This window comes from Bombus affinis, unplaced genomic scaffold, assembly GCF_024516045.1.
Source record: "Bombus affinis isolate iyBomAffi1 unplaced genomic scaffold, iyBomAffi1.2 ctg00000172.1, whole genome shotgun sequence".
Taxonomy (NCBI): domain Eukaryota; kingdom Metazoa; phylum Arthropoda; class Insecta; order Hymenoptera; family Apidae; genus Bombus; species Bombus affinis.
Genome location: NW_026108885.1, coordinates 199,891 through 219,673, shown reverse-complemented (window position 1 = coordinate 219,673; position 19,783 = coordinate 199,891). Strand labels below are relative to the sequence as shown.

The 19,783-nt window shown below is 38.1% G+C and overlaps 2 protein-coding genes across 2 annotated transcripts in view; both read right to left on the bottom strand.

Annotated features, from left to right (window-relative positions):
• Positions 1-19,783, bottom strand: part of LOC126927621 (6-phosphofructo-2-kinase/fructose-2,6-bisphosphatase-like) — a 135,772-nt gene that overhangs the window by 49,926 nt on the left and 66,063 nt on the right. The gene's annotated exons all lie outside the window — the stretch shown is intronic.
• Positions 15-1,425, bottom strand: LOC126927618 (uncharacterized). Its single transcript, XM_050743667.1, has 2 exons — positions 298-1,425; positions 15-224 (listed from the first exon to the last, which is right to left on the bottom strand). The coding sequence occupies exons 1-2, from the start codon at positions 1,423-1,425 to the stop codon at positions 15-17; spliced, it is 1,338 nt and encodes a 445-aa protein (XP_050599624.1).

The following is a 19,783-nucleotide window of genomic DNA, read 5'->3' as shown; positions in this document are numbered from 1 at the left end:
TTGTGCTGTAATTACTAGGTCATTGCACAATAATTTGGGATCTGATGGTCGGGTTTGATCGGTCCTTGTTGGGGTTCGGCGTGCCTGGCGTCAATTGTGTGTCTGTCTCGGACTGGTTGATGGACTTGAAGTCCGTGAAGTCCTTGGGTTGTGCTTCCTTGCGACCTTCCGAGTCTTTGACGGGGATGTCGATGATCTCCTGCTGGAAGGGGAGGAACCTTGATCTGAATTGGAGGAAGTCGACCTTACCTTTTGCCTGTCCCGATGTAGCATTGTATGATGGCGACCTCCACACACCCTACAAGACCCGGCATGACAATCCCGAGTTGTGTGTCCCGCACTCAGGCAGTTCAGACACAGGAGTGCACTTTTGACCTCCTTCAAGCGTTCACTGACGCTTTTGGCTCTGAAGGCGTCGCAATGCCAAATGGAGTGTTGGCCCTTGCAAGAATGGCAGGAATTCTTGACCCGGGATGCGGTGAATGTCTGTCCTCGTGTCTTACGCTGTCGGATTCTTTTGGATTGGTCCGGTGTTTTAATTTGTTTGATATCGGAAGGTGAGATGCCTGTGAGCGCTAGATTCTCGAGGTAATCTAGCAAATCGGTGTATTGAGGCACCTCCTTGTTGGTCAAGGTTAGCTCCCATTGTTGCCTGACGTAATCGGGTAGTTTGGAGCTGATGAGATTAAGAATGAGGCTATTCGGATGTACGGTTTGTCCCAAACTGCTTAGTGCGTCGAGGTTCTGTCTTACGACATTGGCCAAGTCTCTTAGGGCCATTGGAGAACAATGCGTCAGCTTTGAGTAGTCAATGATTGCAAATCCATGGCATGACACGATGCGTCGCGGACAATCGTACCTCTGCTTGAGAAGGCTCAGCGCCTTCGGATAGTTCTCCTCATGGAAAACTAGAGAATTCACACAACTCGCGGCTTCCCCTACTAAGGAAGCCCGCACATAATGGAATTTTTGTAAGGTGGTTAGGTGAGAGTTCATGTCGATAGTCGAGTTGAATGTGTTAAAAAATGCGTTCCAATTTTCGAATTTCCCGTCGAATGCTGGTAGCCGCATTTTTGGTAAATGCATTTTCGCTTCGGGAAAATCGGTGCCCTTTGATGGCGGCGGGATTGAAGATGGCTTTCCTTCCCGGAGATGCTGTATTCTCTCGTCCAGGGAACTGTACTGTTCCGACGCTACGCGTTCCTGAACGATATCCTCGTCCTCGATGTCGTCCAACTCGTCCTGGAGTGATAGGAATCGTTTCCACCCGGTTTTGAGTAGGGCTTGAGATGATCTCAAATATGCAAGATCTTGCATGCCTGACTGTTCGTATCTATCGATGCGGTCCCTTATAGTCGTTAACGTGCCTTCGAACAATTTATCACGTCGTTTCCTCAAGTTGTTGATCTTAGCTGGGGTCGGCATGATTCGGGATGTGGATCGACTTGAAATCTTCTTAAATTGATTACTCAGTTACGTCGGGACGCTGCCTGGTTGCGTGCCTCGACCAGTGTGTATATCTTTTGAAGGTGTTGCTCCTGACGTCGCTGACCTTAATGCAGTGATACACTTCCGCTGTTGGATTCAAAGGGAACACGTGGCACTGTGTGTGGACACTTACTTGACACTGGCACGTGATCCGGCTCGAAGGACCATGTATTTTCGAGCTATCGCGGGGAGACGCAATCGCGAGGAAACACGTCAACGGGAGTCGTAAATTCCCGTTACGATTCTAATGATCGACGCCGCGAGTAGATCGATCCCCTGATTTCCGTTAAGATAATAGGGGTGGTTGAATTAATATAACTCCGTGATTGGTAGGGTTATGATTATATTTTTCTCCAACAGCTTCGTTTAATCACACACAATAGTAACGTCGTTGAGTCTGAAGATTGCCTGGATCTTGCTCAGATTCTGACTGCCAATCTGAGAGAGGAAGGCTCGTGGGTCGTAGTAGATGTGGCGATTGATCAGATCCAACTTTGACTGAATCGAATCAACAGGATCAACCGAAAGACTGAATGAGGAGACGTCGACTGCTTGACTCCGACTGTTTGACTTGGGTGGCTTGCACTGACGACTGACTCGAACGACTGACTGATTCGTACTACTCGAACGACTAACTCGTACTACTACGAACGACTGACTCGTACGTCTACCTGTGTCAATGACGATGGAGGTTTTGAACGAAGTAAGCTGATTCGTTGTTCGTACTTTCCGTTATGAACATGAGGACACAGATCCCCGTTACCATTAGCTAAGACGTTAACGGTTGAAGTTGGGATATGGAAGCATCCTAACGGCATGACTCGTGGGAAAACCCAGATGTTTCTAATCTCTAAATGCCTGATTTTCCCTGTCATATAATTAACAATTTTTCCCGTCATAACTACCAGCTTACTCCGTAATATTTAAGAACGTTCAATAAACCTAAGGACCTTTTAAGTACCCGCTATAAACCGAAAATGCTTGCAGGATTCAAGGTTTCTGCAAGCTAATGAGAATCGGTTTATGGTGGGCCTTAGTTTTATTGAGGGTTCTCTAATGACGTTTGGGTCTGGACGGTCAGACATTAAAGTACGTCGCGCGGACCTTTTCACGCGACGTAACAGCAGTCAAACAGTGTATCAACGGAATGCTAAATCAAAGCTTTCGAAAGTGACTGTTATCGGTATAGTCACAATTTACGATAATGTGTTACGCACAGACAATATAAAAGTTTGTCTCGAATGAAATACGTTCTTCATTAGAAAACAATTTAATAGATAGACTCACGAAAATTCCCACCTGGAACTCGTGAACTGTTTTTCAAAATACACCTAACATTCTTGTATGTTTCTAGTATTTTTCCAATTCATCGTGATATCATTCTTCGCGAATTCATATTGCTCGCATTCTAAAAAAACACTTACCAAAATCCTTACATCTGCAAGGAAACGTGCAATCGAAACGTGTAAATCTCAGCTCTCGCTCATTTTATGATCGCTCTATATTTTTATTCGTGGTGTACGTATACGCGTGAACCTTGAAGCGAGATACAGTTTGGCCAAACGAATTTGACGAGACGCGTCTGGAAAAGGAAAAATAATTTAATAAAAACCGGTTGACTATAAACCCTTTTATAACACGGTTTCAATCACAAGCTGGCCAGATTGGATATCACGTTACAATGGTATTTATTCCCGATGATGACCCGTTACGACGACCGGATCCATACGCGACAAGACAGAGCTAGCACCTCGTAAATCGAAGCCCAAGACATTTAGGATCATATTAAATGAGGCTAAGTGCGATAGCGGCCGTGATAGGATTAAACAAGATATATACAGTGGCCTGGCTATCTAAAGCTTGTGTATAATGTGTGTCCACATTTTTCATGAATTAATACATAATAAAGCGGAGAGACCACTTAGCGTCTCGTAATTTTGGCAAAAGTACATCGTAAACACTGACGAAATATGATTGCATAAAGAACAGAACCTGCTAATTTCGAAAAAAGTTTCGTGTACGTTTTGAGTGGAATTTCAAAACTTTAAGAATGTAATATAGTAGGAAACAACAATAACGAGGACAAAGAATATTTTTTCCAAGCCACTTTTACGTGGAAAAATAAATTTCGATCGTTATTCGATGGTTAAGTATTCGACAATCTGGCGAGCTGTAAGTATTCGCATTAAAAATAACGAGATGAAACTCCAGGAATACGAAGGTACGGGAATGCGTGAAGAAAACGTTCGTTTAATCAATTTACTAGCGTCCATGGCAGCTGTTACTAAAAGCCTGTTGTTCAATCTAGCAACGTGAATGGAAATTACAATTTAAAACGGGTAAAATACTTCTGGACAATCTCTTCCTTTCTCTTTTTCTTTCTTTCTCTTTCTCTCTATCTTTCAACTCACGGCTGCAGTTAATAAAATTCTGCATAGATACAGTTTCTCTGGTTGATGTGATTCACGCTTGGAAATATCGATTTCGTTCGTTCGAGAATATAGCAGTCTTTTTCGTGCGTAAATTGAACTAGGAAGTTTCGTGGACGGTGCTACGTACGTTGGTGGAATATCATTGGCGTCATTAAGCTTCGACTATCGATTTTCAAGTTGGTTGGCGTTGCGACGTCATTCCCCGGGGCATAAAAATTTCGCTTTATCGATTAATACAATCGCGCCTATTTGTTTTAGAAGAGGAACTAATAGAGAATTTTTATTTTTCGAGCTTTTTCTACATTGCAATTTAACTTTGTTACGGTTTAAATTTTGGATAATTGAATTTTATTTTAGCTTCAACCGAGAAAAAGGAACTTTCAACTATATGGAAAAATTATTATAGTATATTGAAACGGGGGCGCGCTTATTGATAATAATTCCTCTCTCACTTTCGATAAATTTTCTAATAATAGAGAAATATAGTTTGGGCGAAGAGCCCTCAAAATAACAGAGCAGAATTCATTTTTGTCGAATGATGGAATATTCGAATCCTTACACACAGAAGAACGGAAAAGTTGTGGATTTAGAATTATCACGATCGTCATGAGGCACACGAGTTAACTTTCAATTAAATAAGCAAACATAGAACTCGATTGGGAAAATAATTTACATCGTTGGTATTAATTCGTCGAATTGATATTTTCAATCTTTCCGGTATCACCTGTACGCAAGTTAATTTCCATGGAAATCTTCACAGCACCACATTTCCTGGATATTTTGATAATTAATTGCTCGTGTATCATTTAAAAAGGCACGTGTAGAATGCGTTGCACGGTACCACGCATGTTACCTAACAAGTTTTAATAAAACCCGGTGAAAATCGATTAATTACTGCGGCGGAAAATTCTGAAAACATTGCATTGCACCGCTCTACTTCGTTTCATGGTTCTCCATACAGGCACAAATGAAATAATCAAACTACGATTCTTTCCAATACCAGCGAAACGATGCACGTGCGTCCCGCTGATGTAACAATACATTGTTATTTCGCAGAGGTTTTCTTATTACGTGGTTCTTTTATACCAGATACAATACCCGCGAGTTGTAAAATTATTTCAAAGACGCGAGTTATGAAAATTGAATTGGATTGTACGTGGTTGGTATGGATGAGAGCAGATTGCGAGAAAAAACTCGGATTTCCTATCAAGAACCGCACAAGATTAGCAACGTTTTAACGACTTCCGATGATGGATTTCGATTTCGTAGAAGAAGAATCGTGAAATCGCATGGGGGCTACTAATTGGGGCGTTGGCAAAATAATCATGCATCGGACACATGGTCGAATCGAAGCAACGTTATTCGTTTCATTTGCACTTGCTAAATTTGTAAATAATTGCTAGTTGCGGACAACCGGTCAAATCGATTAGTAAAATCCTTGATTCCTTTCTTCCTGTTAAAATAGTTAAAAATAGTACTGTTTTAAATATTATATTAAGTGTAAACGCGCGAAGTAAACGGTCAGTAACCATGGAGATTGGAAACATGAATAGAGATGAAACAGAAAAGAAATAGTCTTATTTTTCCAGCGACTGTATAATTCCAAATCATCAGAGAAGATTACACTTTTCAATCAATATTCGATTAAAAGAGAGTTCATTTTGAAGACTTATTCACAATCGAGTTTATTGCTCGCCGCATTATTGTTCTTGTCGAGTAAAATAAAAGTAAATAAGATGCGGAAGAACGCGATGCGGAAGCAATTTTCTTCCATACAGAATAATTTAGCAACCTAATGCTATTAGCCAATTGACAAGCTGCAAATTGTACATGTATTTTTTACAATTTCACAGTTTTACGCGATATAAGATAATTGCATAACATGCAATTTCCAAAATTTACATTTAAAATTATAATTTATTATTATCGATCACTTGTAAAGTATCATTAGTTCAATCGTGCAAGGTGGACAGTTCCTATTACCCAAACTAATAAAAAGAAATAGAGAGGATTAGCTGGTGAACCTTTTTCATTGGAACTGCTCGATTATCCGAAATCCCATGGTCCCTACTCGGACAAGTGAGATTCCACTGCATTACCTATCTTTATAGTCGGACGATATGCGTGTGCAACAAAATTTCCTATCTGTGGTCGGCAGAATATATGAAGATAAGAGCAGCATGGGAGAACCGAGATTATTTTACAGACTCGGTTTCTATGAAATTGCAGTATAAGAAAGAAAAGGAGAAGGTAATCCAGTCTTCGAGTATTTACAGTCTTCGTGTGTCCACTCTCCCTTGGGTACAAAGAATCCTCTGTTTCATTGCTAAACGGCACTGTCAGCGCTTTTGTCCTCCGTCTGACTAATATCGGTTTCTACTACTAATCTCATCCAGCTTCGCCGATATCCATTGTACTGGAACCTATCCTTTGAACTAGTCCCCTGAATTCTGATCTCTTGTTATTCATCGTATTAGGATAATTGTAATAAATGGGTAAAATGATTACAGTGTGTATCAAATTTAACAAATTGAATTCTTCCGTCATCATCTGAGAGAACTGTGATCGCCATATCACTTGGAACGTTTCAAAACTCTGAACTCGTGCAAGTTTTTCTGGAGCTTAATAATTCTGTCGAATGAATGGTGCTTCTTTGACCGGACTGATTATAATTACGGTGGCACAGCTGGTTTTAATATTCTATATTTTAATTCGCTTATTTGGAGCTTGATTGAAGAAAAACTCCGGAAATTCTGGGATTTCGAATACAATTTTCGAATACAATTTGTCATCAGGTAACCTATTTATATCTCTCAGATACGTAATTCAAAATTGTAATATAAAATAATTTTTATTCAAATGACTGTAGCTTCTTTTTTTAATCGCGAGTAAAAAAAACGAGACTGGCCTGTAAAACTATTTCTCAATGATTTTATGGCACAAAATCGTTGACACAGACGTTTTATATGTATCTTAAAAGATCATATATTTAAGGATAAAAATGTTGAGTAATTCGTGACAACACAACGTCCGAATATTTTGAATATTATATCGAAAAAAGAGAGGTTTACGGGAAATTGAGAAAGATGTTGGTCCTTTTAAACTGAAAAATATCACGATATTTGGCCGTCAAGCGTCAACGCCGTTCATCGCACGCAAGTGCAATTTTTTCAATCCATCAATCCTTTCTCGATTGACGCGTTCACTGTAAAGCTAGATGATAAAATGGAGTTCCGAGGACGTTAAACAAACTTAATCCCAGTAAGACGATGATATCTTCTCGAAAGAATCACAAAAGACACGGAGATACCATGCCGTTAAAAAAAACAATTTGGTTTGAGGAAATATGTCGATAGGCTTAAAGTTGAACTAACCTAAGCTTCTTAACCCCTCTTACGAGCTTGACTATGCTACACCATAACGAGTAGAAGGATTAGTTAGGTTTGCTCGACTTTTTCTTTGTATTCGTCGGACAACGAACTAGTATGTAATATGTAATATATATAGAAACATCTTGGCAGTATGTTTTTCGAGAAATCGAATAAGCCGCCCCAATAATTCTGTCTGGCTATCCCTCAGCAAATATCATTTCTATCGTCGATAAATTAATTTTAAACGTCTCATTTTCTCAACCAGTTTATCAAAATTTGATGGACATCATTGACATTGTAGAATCTTTAAGCGAAAATAGAAAGCTCGAAACATAATGAAACGTGTGGGAGAATGGCATATTGAATTAAATTTCTTATTACAGTGGTATTTACGTACCTTTAACAATGGACGAGGGAAACGCGAGCGAAATGAGTTTACGGTTTAGCATCGTGACGGGGGTAAATTAAAAACGCCATCTCTACATCCGAGGAAGTTACATTACAACAAAAGTTACAAGCAAATTCTACGCTTTCTGGCTTAATTAATACATTCTAGATTGTACAAAGAGCTAACTAGAAAGTCACGTGAATACGGAACACTGGTTTTTCGTTTAATTAAAGCGTCTCGAAAAGCTCGTTCGAAGAATCGAGTTAAGTGTTAAGAACTCGGATTAAATAGTTAATGACACAGTTTAATCAATTGTTATTTACTTTGTGAACACGAACGTTTTGATAACAAGCGGCTTGTTAGTTGATATTTAACGAATCTAGAAATGCATTTTAATTTGTAGTACATCTGTCACATCTCGGCAGTGCCTTAAACATTCTTTCCAAACGAGATTTCTTTGAATTCGAAAAATCGTTACTTTCACTAAAATTCTACCGTTATATTAAAGCGTTTCCTTTTGATCATCAAGTAGCGTAAAAGTTAGAAAATCATCAAAAAAGCATTTATCATATTTTTCCTATGTAACATTTAACAAACTTCGTTCGGAATATATATGTAATATCGTGGACAAAAGGCCTAAGATATCGGCCGAACCGTAAACAAAGTCGCGAAAGCCGCGGCATCGTCGGGTACATCAATGCGGTCCTTTCAAGTGGATAGTTTCGCGGAAAGGGGCTGCGTGACCCTGGTCACGGGCGTTTCGGGACACGTGTCCGATAGGACGAGAAAAGACACAGAAACGCTAAAGGCAGTGTTAGTTGAGAAGCCGGAGAGAACGGATGCAAAAAGCGTGCAGTTTGAGTGAGAAGCGAGAGCGAGCGAGTGTAGAAGCCGGAGAGTGTGAATCGGGAAGTCGAAAGCCGCGTATGAAAATAAGACGTACGACAGCATTGTAATCATTTCGTTGCTTCGAATATTATTTATTAAATCAAAACATCATTACCCATAATAATCCATCATTACCCAACATAAAGACCCATTTAGATACTACATATATGTATCGTTATATAGTCCACAACTATTGTTTACTAAATTATTAACCGTAAAAATAAATTTCTCGCGATTACTGAAAGAACAGTTTTAGATAAGAAACTGAATCATCAGCGATGTTTGCGTAATTAGTGTGACGGTAAGGTTGACTTTCGTCTTTCTTGAGGGTGGCCCCCATAAAAATATCGAACTGAAACCTCCGGTAGTCTTAAAGCTATTTTCACCAGGCTATGAGTAAACATCGAGCGGGAGGATCGTAAAGTTGAGAAAGTGGCTGCTTTTGACCGTCGGCGGCGTTGATCCACCCTCTATAACTGCCAATAGAGGGTTGCGCATTGCCACCAGTGTACGTTCTGTTGTTTAGACTGCGGTATTATTCCAGAGAACATTTATGTGGTTAGTACGCCACAAAATTTAGATATTCGGCGCAGTACCGAGATTGCATGTCAATATGACGTTTCAATATCTCCATTAAGTAATTAAATGAAGCCTGCCGGCGAAATATAAATTAACATCTTTAATAGGCAATATACGCTATTGTACGGAACCATTTGAATTGCCATGTGCACTTGCGGTAATGGTATACCAATTTTTCCAAAATGTATAAATTAATGGCAAATCAATGACTAGAGACGGTGATTAGTGTGTTCTCGTGAAATTGGAAGATTATAAACGCAAATAATCTGTTAACGAGGATCGCGTATAGAATTAGATGAAACTCGTATTAAAGGAATCAGGATGAAAAAATATATAATACAAAGAAATGAACCAAAGTTGAAATTAATCAATATTCTTTAAAAAATGCGTCGTTGTAAATTTACGAAATTTGTCTACGAAGAATTATGAATTGATCGCTTGGCTCTTCTGATAGTTCTGACGTTATAGAAATAAAAAATAATCTTCTTCTCAGATAAAGTACACTATCACGTTGACATACTTCCGGATTTTGGATAATTCTGCTGGAAACAGCGTTAATAATCTTCGCGTGAGTTTAGAAGTACCTCCTTTATCTGACTCGTAGTTTACGAGCGGTTTGAAGATAAAGAACTTTTTAAAGTATGTTTTATTGCATTAATCGCTTGAAAACCATGCTGATGAACTCCGTAAATTGAAAAGCAGAGAAAAATAACGATATTACGTACATTTTTTAAACTTGAACTATGTAATTGTCTATACCAGCAGCTTTGATAAATAAACTTAAGGATATCAGTCAGTTGACTAATTGTAAAATTGCAAATTATTGCGCGAGAAAGCTGAGATAATAAAATTGAAATGCTTTACTTTACTGAAATCATAGCAAATCTCTTGATCGTAATTTTTATGGACGAATTGCATCCTAATTGATTGAACGTTTGAACATTTTTAAGCTTTTATTATTTTAAGGTATATTAAAATACATTAGATGGAGATGATCGGACAAAAGGTATTTTACACGATTCGATCAAATAGTTGCATTAGTATTCATCGTCAATATCCGCCAGTAAAAGCGACACGAAATCATAGTGAATCCTTTAGTAAGACGTGTCCCAAGATCCGTCGCGTTCCTTTGCTCTTTCAAAGTTTATTTCCTGGTGGATCTCCGTCGTGTTCGTTTGAGAAACGTGCCTCAGCTTTCGATAAAATAAAGGCGGGGAACCGTGCGGATAGTTCCTTAGGAAATTGAAGAGAGTACCGACTGTTCCTGGCAATCTCTAAACATTCCCTTGACTACTAAACATTCCCTAATCCGTTTCCTACTTCCAAAGAAGAATAAAAACTTCGAACAAAACGAACTGTTGTTTGAGAAAGAAAGAGTATAATACTCCAATTACCCACCTATAAAACCCTACTTTGGGCTACTGAAACAAAGAGGATGAATAAAAAGAACAAAGCAGCGTAAGGAAAACAAAGCACGTATTGTTTCGAACTGACAAATAAAATCCAACGCTGCGCGCCGGTGTGATGAATTGGTGCTCTTGAAGCTTAAATACCGAACAGTTTGGAATTTATTTGATAGGTACATTCGTGTCATTTACATTCCATCTATTGTAGAGGATACCAAACTTCGAGCGTCCAATATTTGTTCCCACCGCTGAACACCGTATTCTGCATATTTCAATCGTGTTACGGTAGCGAGTTAGAGAGAACCAGAGAACTCCTGGCCTCTTCAAGATGTTCGATACACCGATACAACGGAACGAGATATTCAATTATAGGAAGAACACTTGGTGCACGATTGTAGAACAAGATTGAAGCGTGGTGGCCGATTATTTTCGTGAAAACAACCTACCGTTTGTTCCAAGTGTTCGTTCCAAGTATTCGTTCCAACTGTTCCTTCTGAACGTTCCTTCCCCTCATTCGTGCGAAACGTTTGTCCCAAAGTGTTGGTTCGAAAGGTTCGTCCTACACCCGACAGATCCATTTTTCGTCGTTGATATCATGCCGTCTCATCGTTCTAGGCGACGGGGAGAGAGAGAGAGAAAGAGAAAAAAGGCAACGGGATAAAATAACGTTCCCAAAGGATGGAAACATGGGATAACCAAGCCTCGCCTGGTAGCTTTTATTCGAATGGCAACCTTTCTAGACGTTTTTTTACACTCGCCCGGTCGTTTTGATTGCGTATTCTTCGTCGGTCGGTTGGTATTTGCTATTCGACGAAGAGGAGGGAAATAGTCGAGTGGTGAACCAAGAAATTTTAATATCACGTTCAACGCTCGGATTTCCGACGTTTTCGTATTAAAACGACCGGAACAGATTGCAATCACGCCGACGGCTACTCGGCAATTAGAGAGAAAACAGGCCAGAGACGACTGTTTAAAGTTGGATAATCGAGAAACGAAATATATGGGAAGAAAGTTGGTTATTCGGCCAAAGGAAAATTAATGTACAATGGATGGAAGGAAACGAAAGAACGTAACGATATATTCCTGAAAAGGTTGACAACAGCAGGTGTTATGGCGGAGCTTCGTGGAACGACGTTCATGTTTCTGAAGTGGAATAATAAACGCGATTTTTCCAATTGGATCCTTCCATATTTTGGACGCTTTATGGATTTTCGATGAATAATTCGTTGACAAGGCGAGGTAAGTTTATAAATCATTTTTGGAAATTCGTGACGATGACACGGGCCAACAAGAAGGGGAAAAGTGTATCTGGTTGTGAAAGATCGCCTTGTTCACCCGTTGTTGAACGCGTGAAACACTGCGAGCCAACGATGAATTACTACGAAGTGTTTTGCAGTGTGTAGTTTCTGTTCGTTAAACTGTTCGATCATGCGGAAATATCCATCGGCTTCGAATTCGATGCAAATTTAATCGTTGAAATATTTTCTGTAGGATACAAAGGTGATTTGACGTTTTATCGAAAATCGAAGAGCTGCAACGAATATTGCCCGTGCCTTTCTTCTCTCAGGAAAACAATGGATTGTTCGAGCGTTTCTAATTTCTCTTCGATACATTCCACATTTTTTTAAACAGAGTATTCATTAGAATACCCAATTCTTATAAATATATTTGGAATTAAATCGTAGAAAAATGATGTTTAATTAAACGATGAAGTTATTACAAAAGACTTCGTAACATTAGTAACAGTTGTTTGACTATAAGTCAAGATATAGATCATTCTGTATAATCTCGATTGCACTATATCGTGGGTTTAGCTTCTAACTCATAAAATGCATTATAATCTAAAAAATGAAACGATAGAGTGTCCAGAAATGAAAAATTTTCTTCAAAAGCACGATTCTTCTTTGTGTTGATTAATAATAGAATTAAAAAAAAAATTGGCAAGCATTTTGTTTGCCATGTACCTTACAATTCCAACGAATATGATAAAAATAATGTTTTTAATCTTTTTGGACATCTCATCTTGCCAAATGTTGTATCATAAGGTTTGTATCACTTCGAACCAGTCAGTGATTATGTTAGTTGATAAATCTTTTCCGCGACCATTTGCTGGGAACGTTGCACAACACAAAGACGTGAATGCAAACGTCAAAGCCAAACAAACGAGTCGCGCCTTGCAGAAGTTTCGTGTCTGAACAAACACGACAATCTCCTGCGGGAATGTGCAGGTTCGCGTAATACGTCTATTAATCGTTCAGTTAAGTCATCTTCATTCATTCGTTAGAAACAACTGTCGCAATTTGGAAACGTAGTACTCGAAATGTTTCCTCTTAAGAGTAGAACAAACGATGCAACAATCATATTATAACTTGTATATGATTTTTCTTTGCATTCGACTGCGGTGGAATTTAAACAAATTTAAAGCAAAGCGTAATTGCAAGATGCTGACTTCAAAAGAGAAAGTTTGACGTTAGTATGATACACCAAGCTTATTACACCTGTACGGTTCTTTTTCAAATGCGATAACGATGAAAATTTGTAAACTTTGTAATAACATTCGATGCACGATAGTAATAAAATTAGATTCATAGGAGAAATGTTTAATGCTACAGTTGTGCATCAACCTTATTGCGCCATATACGATCCCTTTTTGCAATCCAATAAAATTTTCCAAAAATTTGATACAAAGCGTACTAGTAATAAAATTAGCCTTAAAAAATGGGTACCATAACGCAATAAAATTCAATATGACAAAAATGATAAAACAACAGGTTCCAGATTTTTTATTTTTACAATTATTAAAATTGCATATTTCTCAGTGATAGAGAGATAACTAACCGCTTTGTAATGCTTTCGAAATTCTAATCGCTTCGGCAAACTTCCATCAGATCGGCGCTTCAACTATTCGACATCATAAATTCAGCCTTCGTCTGCAGCTATCGTCGATAGCTGCATACCTGCAATCCTATTATCGAACTTCTCATCAAAAAATCATTAGTATCGCTTATCCAACGAACCAACGATTGGAAACAAAATGGTCGAAAGAACAAAGTCGTGGGAGAAGCAACTTAATTCGAAGTTGACAGTCGTAATAGCTAGTTATCGAATTCGAGAGTTCAAATAGGCTTTAATCGAGCGATTTTCTCCCACGTATCGAGCTGATGATCCGGAAGAACATAAAGCCAACTATTGGATACCAGTTTCCACCAAAATCGATTCTGTCGAAGCATCTAGATAGCTGTAACCGATGAACTTTGCCTTTCATATTGTTCCACTCTTAATACCAATCGAGAGTCTCATATTACTATTGATTTGATGAACTGTGTAACCATGTCTCGTGACGTGTACAAAGATTTTGATTCAGACAAAGGTTTGTAACAGCTAGATTTAATTAAGAAACAAATAATTTGAAAAGTAATCAGCATACAATTGTATTATATCAGAAAATCTTGTGATGAAAGTTTTGTCGAAGCGAAGAATATTGTTATTGACCTAAATTAGTAAATTTGCAGCACTTTGAATAACTAAAATAATCGAGAGTTTCGTAGTAATGAATTAGTATATTAAAAATAAACCAGAGAACAGAGGATTAATTGTTTTAGTAACGAGTTCTAACAATGAACAAACAACAGTTGAGAATATTTAATCTGCAAAACAGTGCCAAAGTAGTCGAAGTTCGAAGCGTCCAACTTTAAAGTTGTATCTTTAAAGTCGTTACTTTATATCGTCATTTATATCGTTGAAATTTCCAGAAAAGTAACAGCAACGAATTTACAAAACGATGAGTAATTAACTTTTCAAATTGTAAATTTTCTTTCAACCATCCAATTATTGAATTTCTAATGTTGTAATCTTCAATTAGAATGTTGCATCCAAATTCTTCACGATAAAATAACCTACTAATTCCTTTAATTCTTGTACGCAGCACGATGTAATTAGATGAAACTTACACCCTTAGTCTATGTTAATTGGTGTCGTCCTTTGAAGATACGATCGTCGTCGTTCCTGACATCGTTAATCTCATTCGACAGCGTCCCTTTAACATTTCTCGGGAACAACCAAAGAACACGAATGATTACATCACCGATCAGACATGAAATGAAAAATATGCTTCTAATTAACGTTGTTCATAACAAATAATATTTTTTCTCCTCATATTTTTAATCGTCGTACGAATCGCTACAGCCGATGAAACTCAATTTCTCCTCGCTGCTCGATGATTTTTATCGCTACTCAGAATGAAAAATCTATGTAATATGAATCGAACAGTCCGCGCTATAATTTATTCTACGATATAATTTATCCTGCGATTTACCATTCTGTTCTACGAAGACTCATGGAGTTTAATAAATCTTATTTTAAAGGAGAGAAGCAACTGTAAATCGGAAAAGGACGATGGAATGGTTTTCCACGTCTCGTTATTTCGTTCTAGAAAGATTCGTGGATAAAAAGAAATTAATAAATCCCATTCTAAAGAAGGGACGAAGGCATACATCGAAAGAGAACGGTGAAGTGCTTTTTTTTTATCATGCATCCCGAACTTTATTCGAGTTTCAAATACATACTACAGCGAAGTTCGCTCGGTAGGATTACAATGGATCGTATAAGCTTCGAAAAAGACGACCAAGTTGACGTTTTCTGATTGATAAATCAGCTCTTTTTTTCTTTTTCGCGGCGAAAGCGTTTCGACGGAGAATTATGGTGATCCAAGATACGCTTTGCTGTGAAAATCTTTAGATCTCGCCTACTCTCCGTGAAAATCTCTTTTAAATATAAATGAGACTCAGCTTTATTCCAACAGGGTTCCTTCGAAAATTGGAAGAAGATTGATCAAAAACCATATTTCCACAAAAGTCTTTCGACTCTGACGAAACTACAACATCACTCGTGTAACATTAATCTATCAAATTCAGGTTTAATGGTAATGTTTAAAGGGGAAGAAAGAAATCCACGTTTAAATTAGTTGCTAGACTGTCGATCGATTTGCATTTCCATCGTAATTCGAAGTACATCGCGGCAACTTCATTGAGGGAACGTTTCGATATCTTCGTCAAATCCGGTAGCAAGCTGGAGCTTAAGCTGACGCGAAATATTTATAACTTTTCGATCACGTACGAAAAACTACTCGACTATATCTCTATTTTATCCAACGAATTCCCTTTGTTCGGATCGAATTACGTATATTTACGCATCTCTCCTATGCTGTCACTTCCATGACAATGTTTATTAACCTCGACCCATAGAATTATTTTCCCCCCACGTTGTATTGTGTCACCATATTCCATGTTCCGTAATTCGAATTTCAGAAAAAACACGTTCATTTCTTTTTATAAAAGCAATCTTTACAACAGCGCCAGTTTGCATTGTTAAATACAAATATTTCCATATATGTACAATCGCATGGCGAAATTTGATTTACGAAATTAATATCGAAATAAATTGATATCGAAATAATTTTAGCGACAAGCGTATTAATTGTTTATGTACAGGGTGTCCTAAAATTCAATAACCAAACGTTTCTAGCGCATTATGTTGTAATACGATATGTTTACAATCAAGGAAAAAATATTTATTTGACTGAAAAGTTGTAATAAAAGTCACGGAATGGACTTGCGATTACTGTGCTATAAAATGAGAATAGTTTTATAATCACTAGTCAGACTATTAGACTATTTGTTTGGTGTAGATACTCCATCTCAAAATGTTCACCGTTCGATACCAACCTAATAACGATAAAAGATTAAATTTATTTCCTCGTAAAACTCATTTTAATCGTGCTTCATTTCAATGTATCAATCAACTCTCTGTATTAATTCAAAACACGTGTATCAATATTTGTTCGATGTACCTTTCTTTTTAATATAAAAGTGCATATTAAAGGTCAAAGTATTTTCCACTTCGTGTTTCGTATTTTTATTATACCTTTTTAATAAAGCTTCCAACAACCTGGATTTATATTATACCACATTTTTTGCTTGATTATAGCTGCAGAATTAATTTGCGAAAGTAGTGAAAAAAATGTCTGTTAGATCCTAAGACGGATCTGCCTTTTTTCTATAAAAAAAGTAAAATTGACGGAGTTCCGAACGATCCATAACTGATGAGGAATTAACTTATCGAGTACGGCGTGGTAAACGATCAACAAACGAACTTTCTGATAAATCATCAACATTCTGCACAATTCCATTTCGCAACTTTGTGTGTTTTAGTTATCCGATCAACATCATAGCAAACGAAAGTACACTGTCTAAGTGCGAACGAAAAAAGTTTCTCCTCTTCGTGGCCATTAATCATTTTGCAGACAGAGAATGGATTAATCATCGAGGGTAAATTAAACAAGATACTCTTTTTCTGTCCAGAAACCTTTATCTCGCGATCTAACGTCGATATCCTTGGACTTGCTCAAAAATCGAGACGACAGACGTCGTGGAGAGACGAAATAAAACGAAAGAAGAACGCGTTGAATTAGACAAAGAGGAGTAACACGTAGGGAAAATCGGACTGTATTGTAGCGATGCTTCCTCATAGACGTCATGTACCGGTGAACTACATATCCAGGAACATGAAATACGTGGACACAGATACGTGGTTACCTCCGTGAACGAAATTTTTATCAGTAGAAACTTTTTACCAACAGTTTCCCTTACCTGTGAATAATACAGTTTACGATTTTTGGACTGTGACCACGTACAGTAATTTGGCTGTTATAATTACTATATATTATACGTATATACACATTTCGCGTGTATGAGATAAATTTTGTTGGTCGTGCATATTATCACTAGATACTAAGTACTCGTAAAATTTCATTCGTTTTATTATCAAACTTGTCATTGTTATGCGAGAGTATTTATCTATACTGGTACTTTGTAAGTTGTAAAATTTCCCTCGTAATATTAATAATAGCTAGAGGACCCTGTAACATCTAGTGGAATAACGAGAAACAAGATAAGTCGTTGAAAAAGTATATTGTCCTAAATCATGTCCAACTAGATCTTCATTTGAATACATGACATTTCGTATGCTTTAAACTAGTAGAAAAAGAGCAACAAAATTTCGAAAGTTTTAGTTCGATAACCAAAGGATGAAAATGTCTGGACGAAAATATTGGAGATTCGCTCGCGTCAAAAATTCAATAAATTACCATCCGGAATTCGGCTGTTTGTGCCAAGTGAAATTTTCAACGACCTGAAAGTCAGCACGTTCCATAGCGAGAAGAATCCTAAAGACGTCGGATCGTGAGAACGTTGATTCTCTCTGGACGAACGGAATTCCGAACTGCCATAAATCCTCAGAATCTTCTCTCGTGAATTTTCGCTGGAACTCATTCAACCGTTTTAATCACTCAACCGCAATTGTCGTGGCGAGAATGATGACTCTTGCGGTCACAGGATGAATCATTCATGTTCCTGCTAAAAAAAACTTTCTTATCGAAGCTATAGATTCGAACGTCACGCGACAACCCTGGCAAGCCGTAACATTTCGAAACTGGACCAGCTTGAACGACAAGGTAACGCTGAAATAAATTAAATCGCGATAATTAAGGCGCAACGTTAAAACAAAAATCGGAATGTAAAAGGACGGCTGGTTGGAAATGACGTTCCTTCGAGGAGTGGCTTTCGCTTTTATTGTTCGAATCCACGGATTCGCGTAGATTCTTAACCTCTGACGAACGTTTCGCTGGCAAGAGGGTCACTTGAAGGGGTTGAAAAGGGTCAAGAAGATGTCGACATTAAAATTCACGCTCCCTGAGAATTAAACGCGAAAACCATCTATAAAAAAGGTTGAAAAAGTTTTGCTTCTACGAATCGTTCTGCAGAAAAAGGCACGGTTGCAGGAGAAGTGTTGTTTTACAACCGGTCGCGTAATTCGAGAGTTGCCTTGAAGGCAAAATCTCGGCCGAAGCTCGTAAAGGGTGGATTTTGCGCGTGCAAATGGTACTAGAATCAAACAGAACCGAACCTGATCCCGTTCTATTCGAAAGAAAATAATAAAAATTGTTTGTAATAGTTTCTATTTTTTTCGAGAACGATACGAATTTTCGCAAAATTGAGCTAGAGGAAAAAACTGAACTAAAAATGTTTCGCTTTTTTATTCTCGTAGCTTCTGTTGACATTGGAAATTAGGTCGGAAATAAACCAGCTGTAACGGGTAGCGAAATTGAAGTTGTACAAATCGCCATACTCAACATACTCAATTAGAGGAAATCAAAGCTGAACGTAAGTTCCGGACCTGGTATATTTATCTTCAAATGCTTTTTGTATTCTTTCGTTTTTTCCTACGCTGTTTTGTTGCTCTTCTAGATTTCGGCGCACGTTAATTCTCATTTCGCAGGATAATCTATGAAATTCTCGCGTGGAACGTATACAAAGGGGATTTTTGCCGACATTACCAGTTTATCTCAAGATTTAGGGTTACTATCCTTTTGCTCTTTTCTTTTACCACCCGTACGAAACTTATTAAATCCATTCAGGATCGTAGATCGTTCAGTTTCCCCTTGTTGAAACTTTGCTTTTTATAGAAAACTTCTTTCCTCCTAGAATATATACTTGAACAAAGTTGTTTCATCCGCAGCAAATTAAGTCGCTAAACAGTAAAGAAACCGTAACTCGTTTTTATTTCTTACTTAACGTTAACGCTTCTGATAACGCGTTTCGCGCTCTGTTACAGCAAAATTTCCCGACGAATAAGCTACATAGAACGTGGCAACGATTAATAAATGCGATACTCCTCTGTTTTTTCGAGCTATCGCGGGGAGACGCGGTCGTTGGAATACGCGTCAACGGGAGTCGTAAATTCCCGTTACGATTGGAATAATCGACACCACGAATAGTTCGATCCCCGTATTTCGGTTAGGATAATCGGGGTGGTTAATGCGGTATAACACTGGGAGTCAGAGTTATAATAATGTATATTTCCAACACTTTATACAATCACACAAAGTAGTAACGCCGTTGATTAAGATACAGATAACGAGAGAAGGGTTAGTCTTGGATGAGAGAAGGAGAGCTTTAGGCGCTCTAGGCCCTTGAGAGTTATAGGAACTGTCGGAGTTCTGGATAAGTGAGAGCCTTAGAAGACTCTAGGCCGTGTAGGCACCTTGAGAAATGATGAAGGAACTCAGAAAGATACAGGAACGGTGAGAGTTATAGGGATTGTGGGAACTCTAGACACCGTGAGAGACGATCAATCTCTGAAGCTTATTCTAATGTGAATACGGAGGAAAGCTTG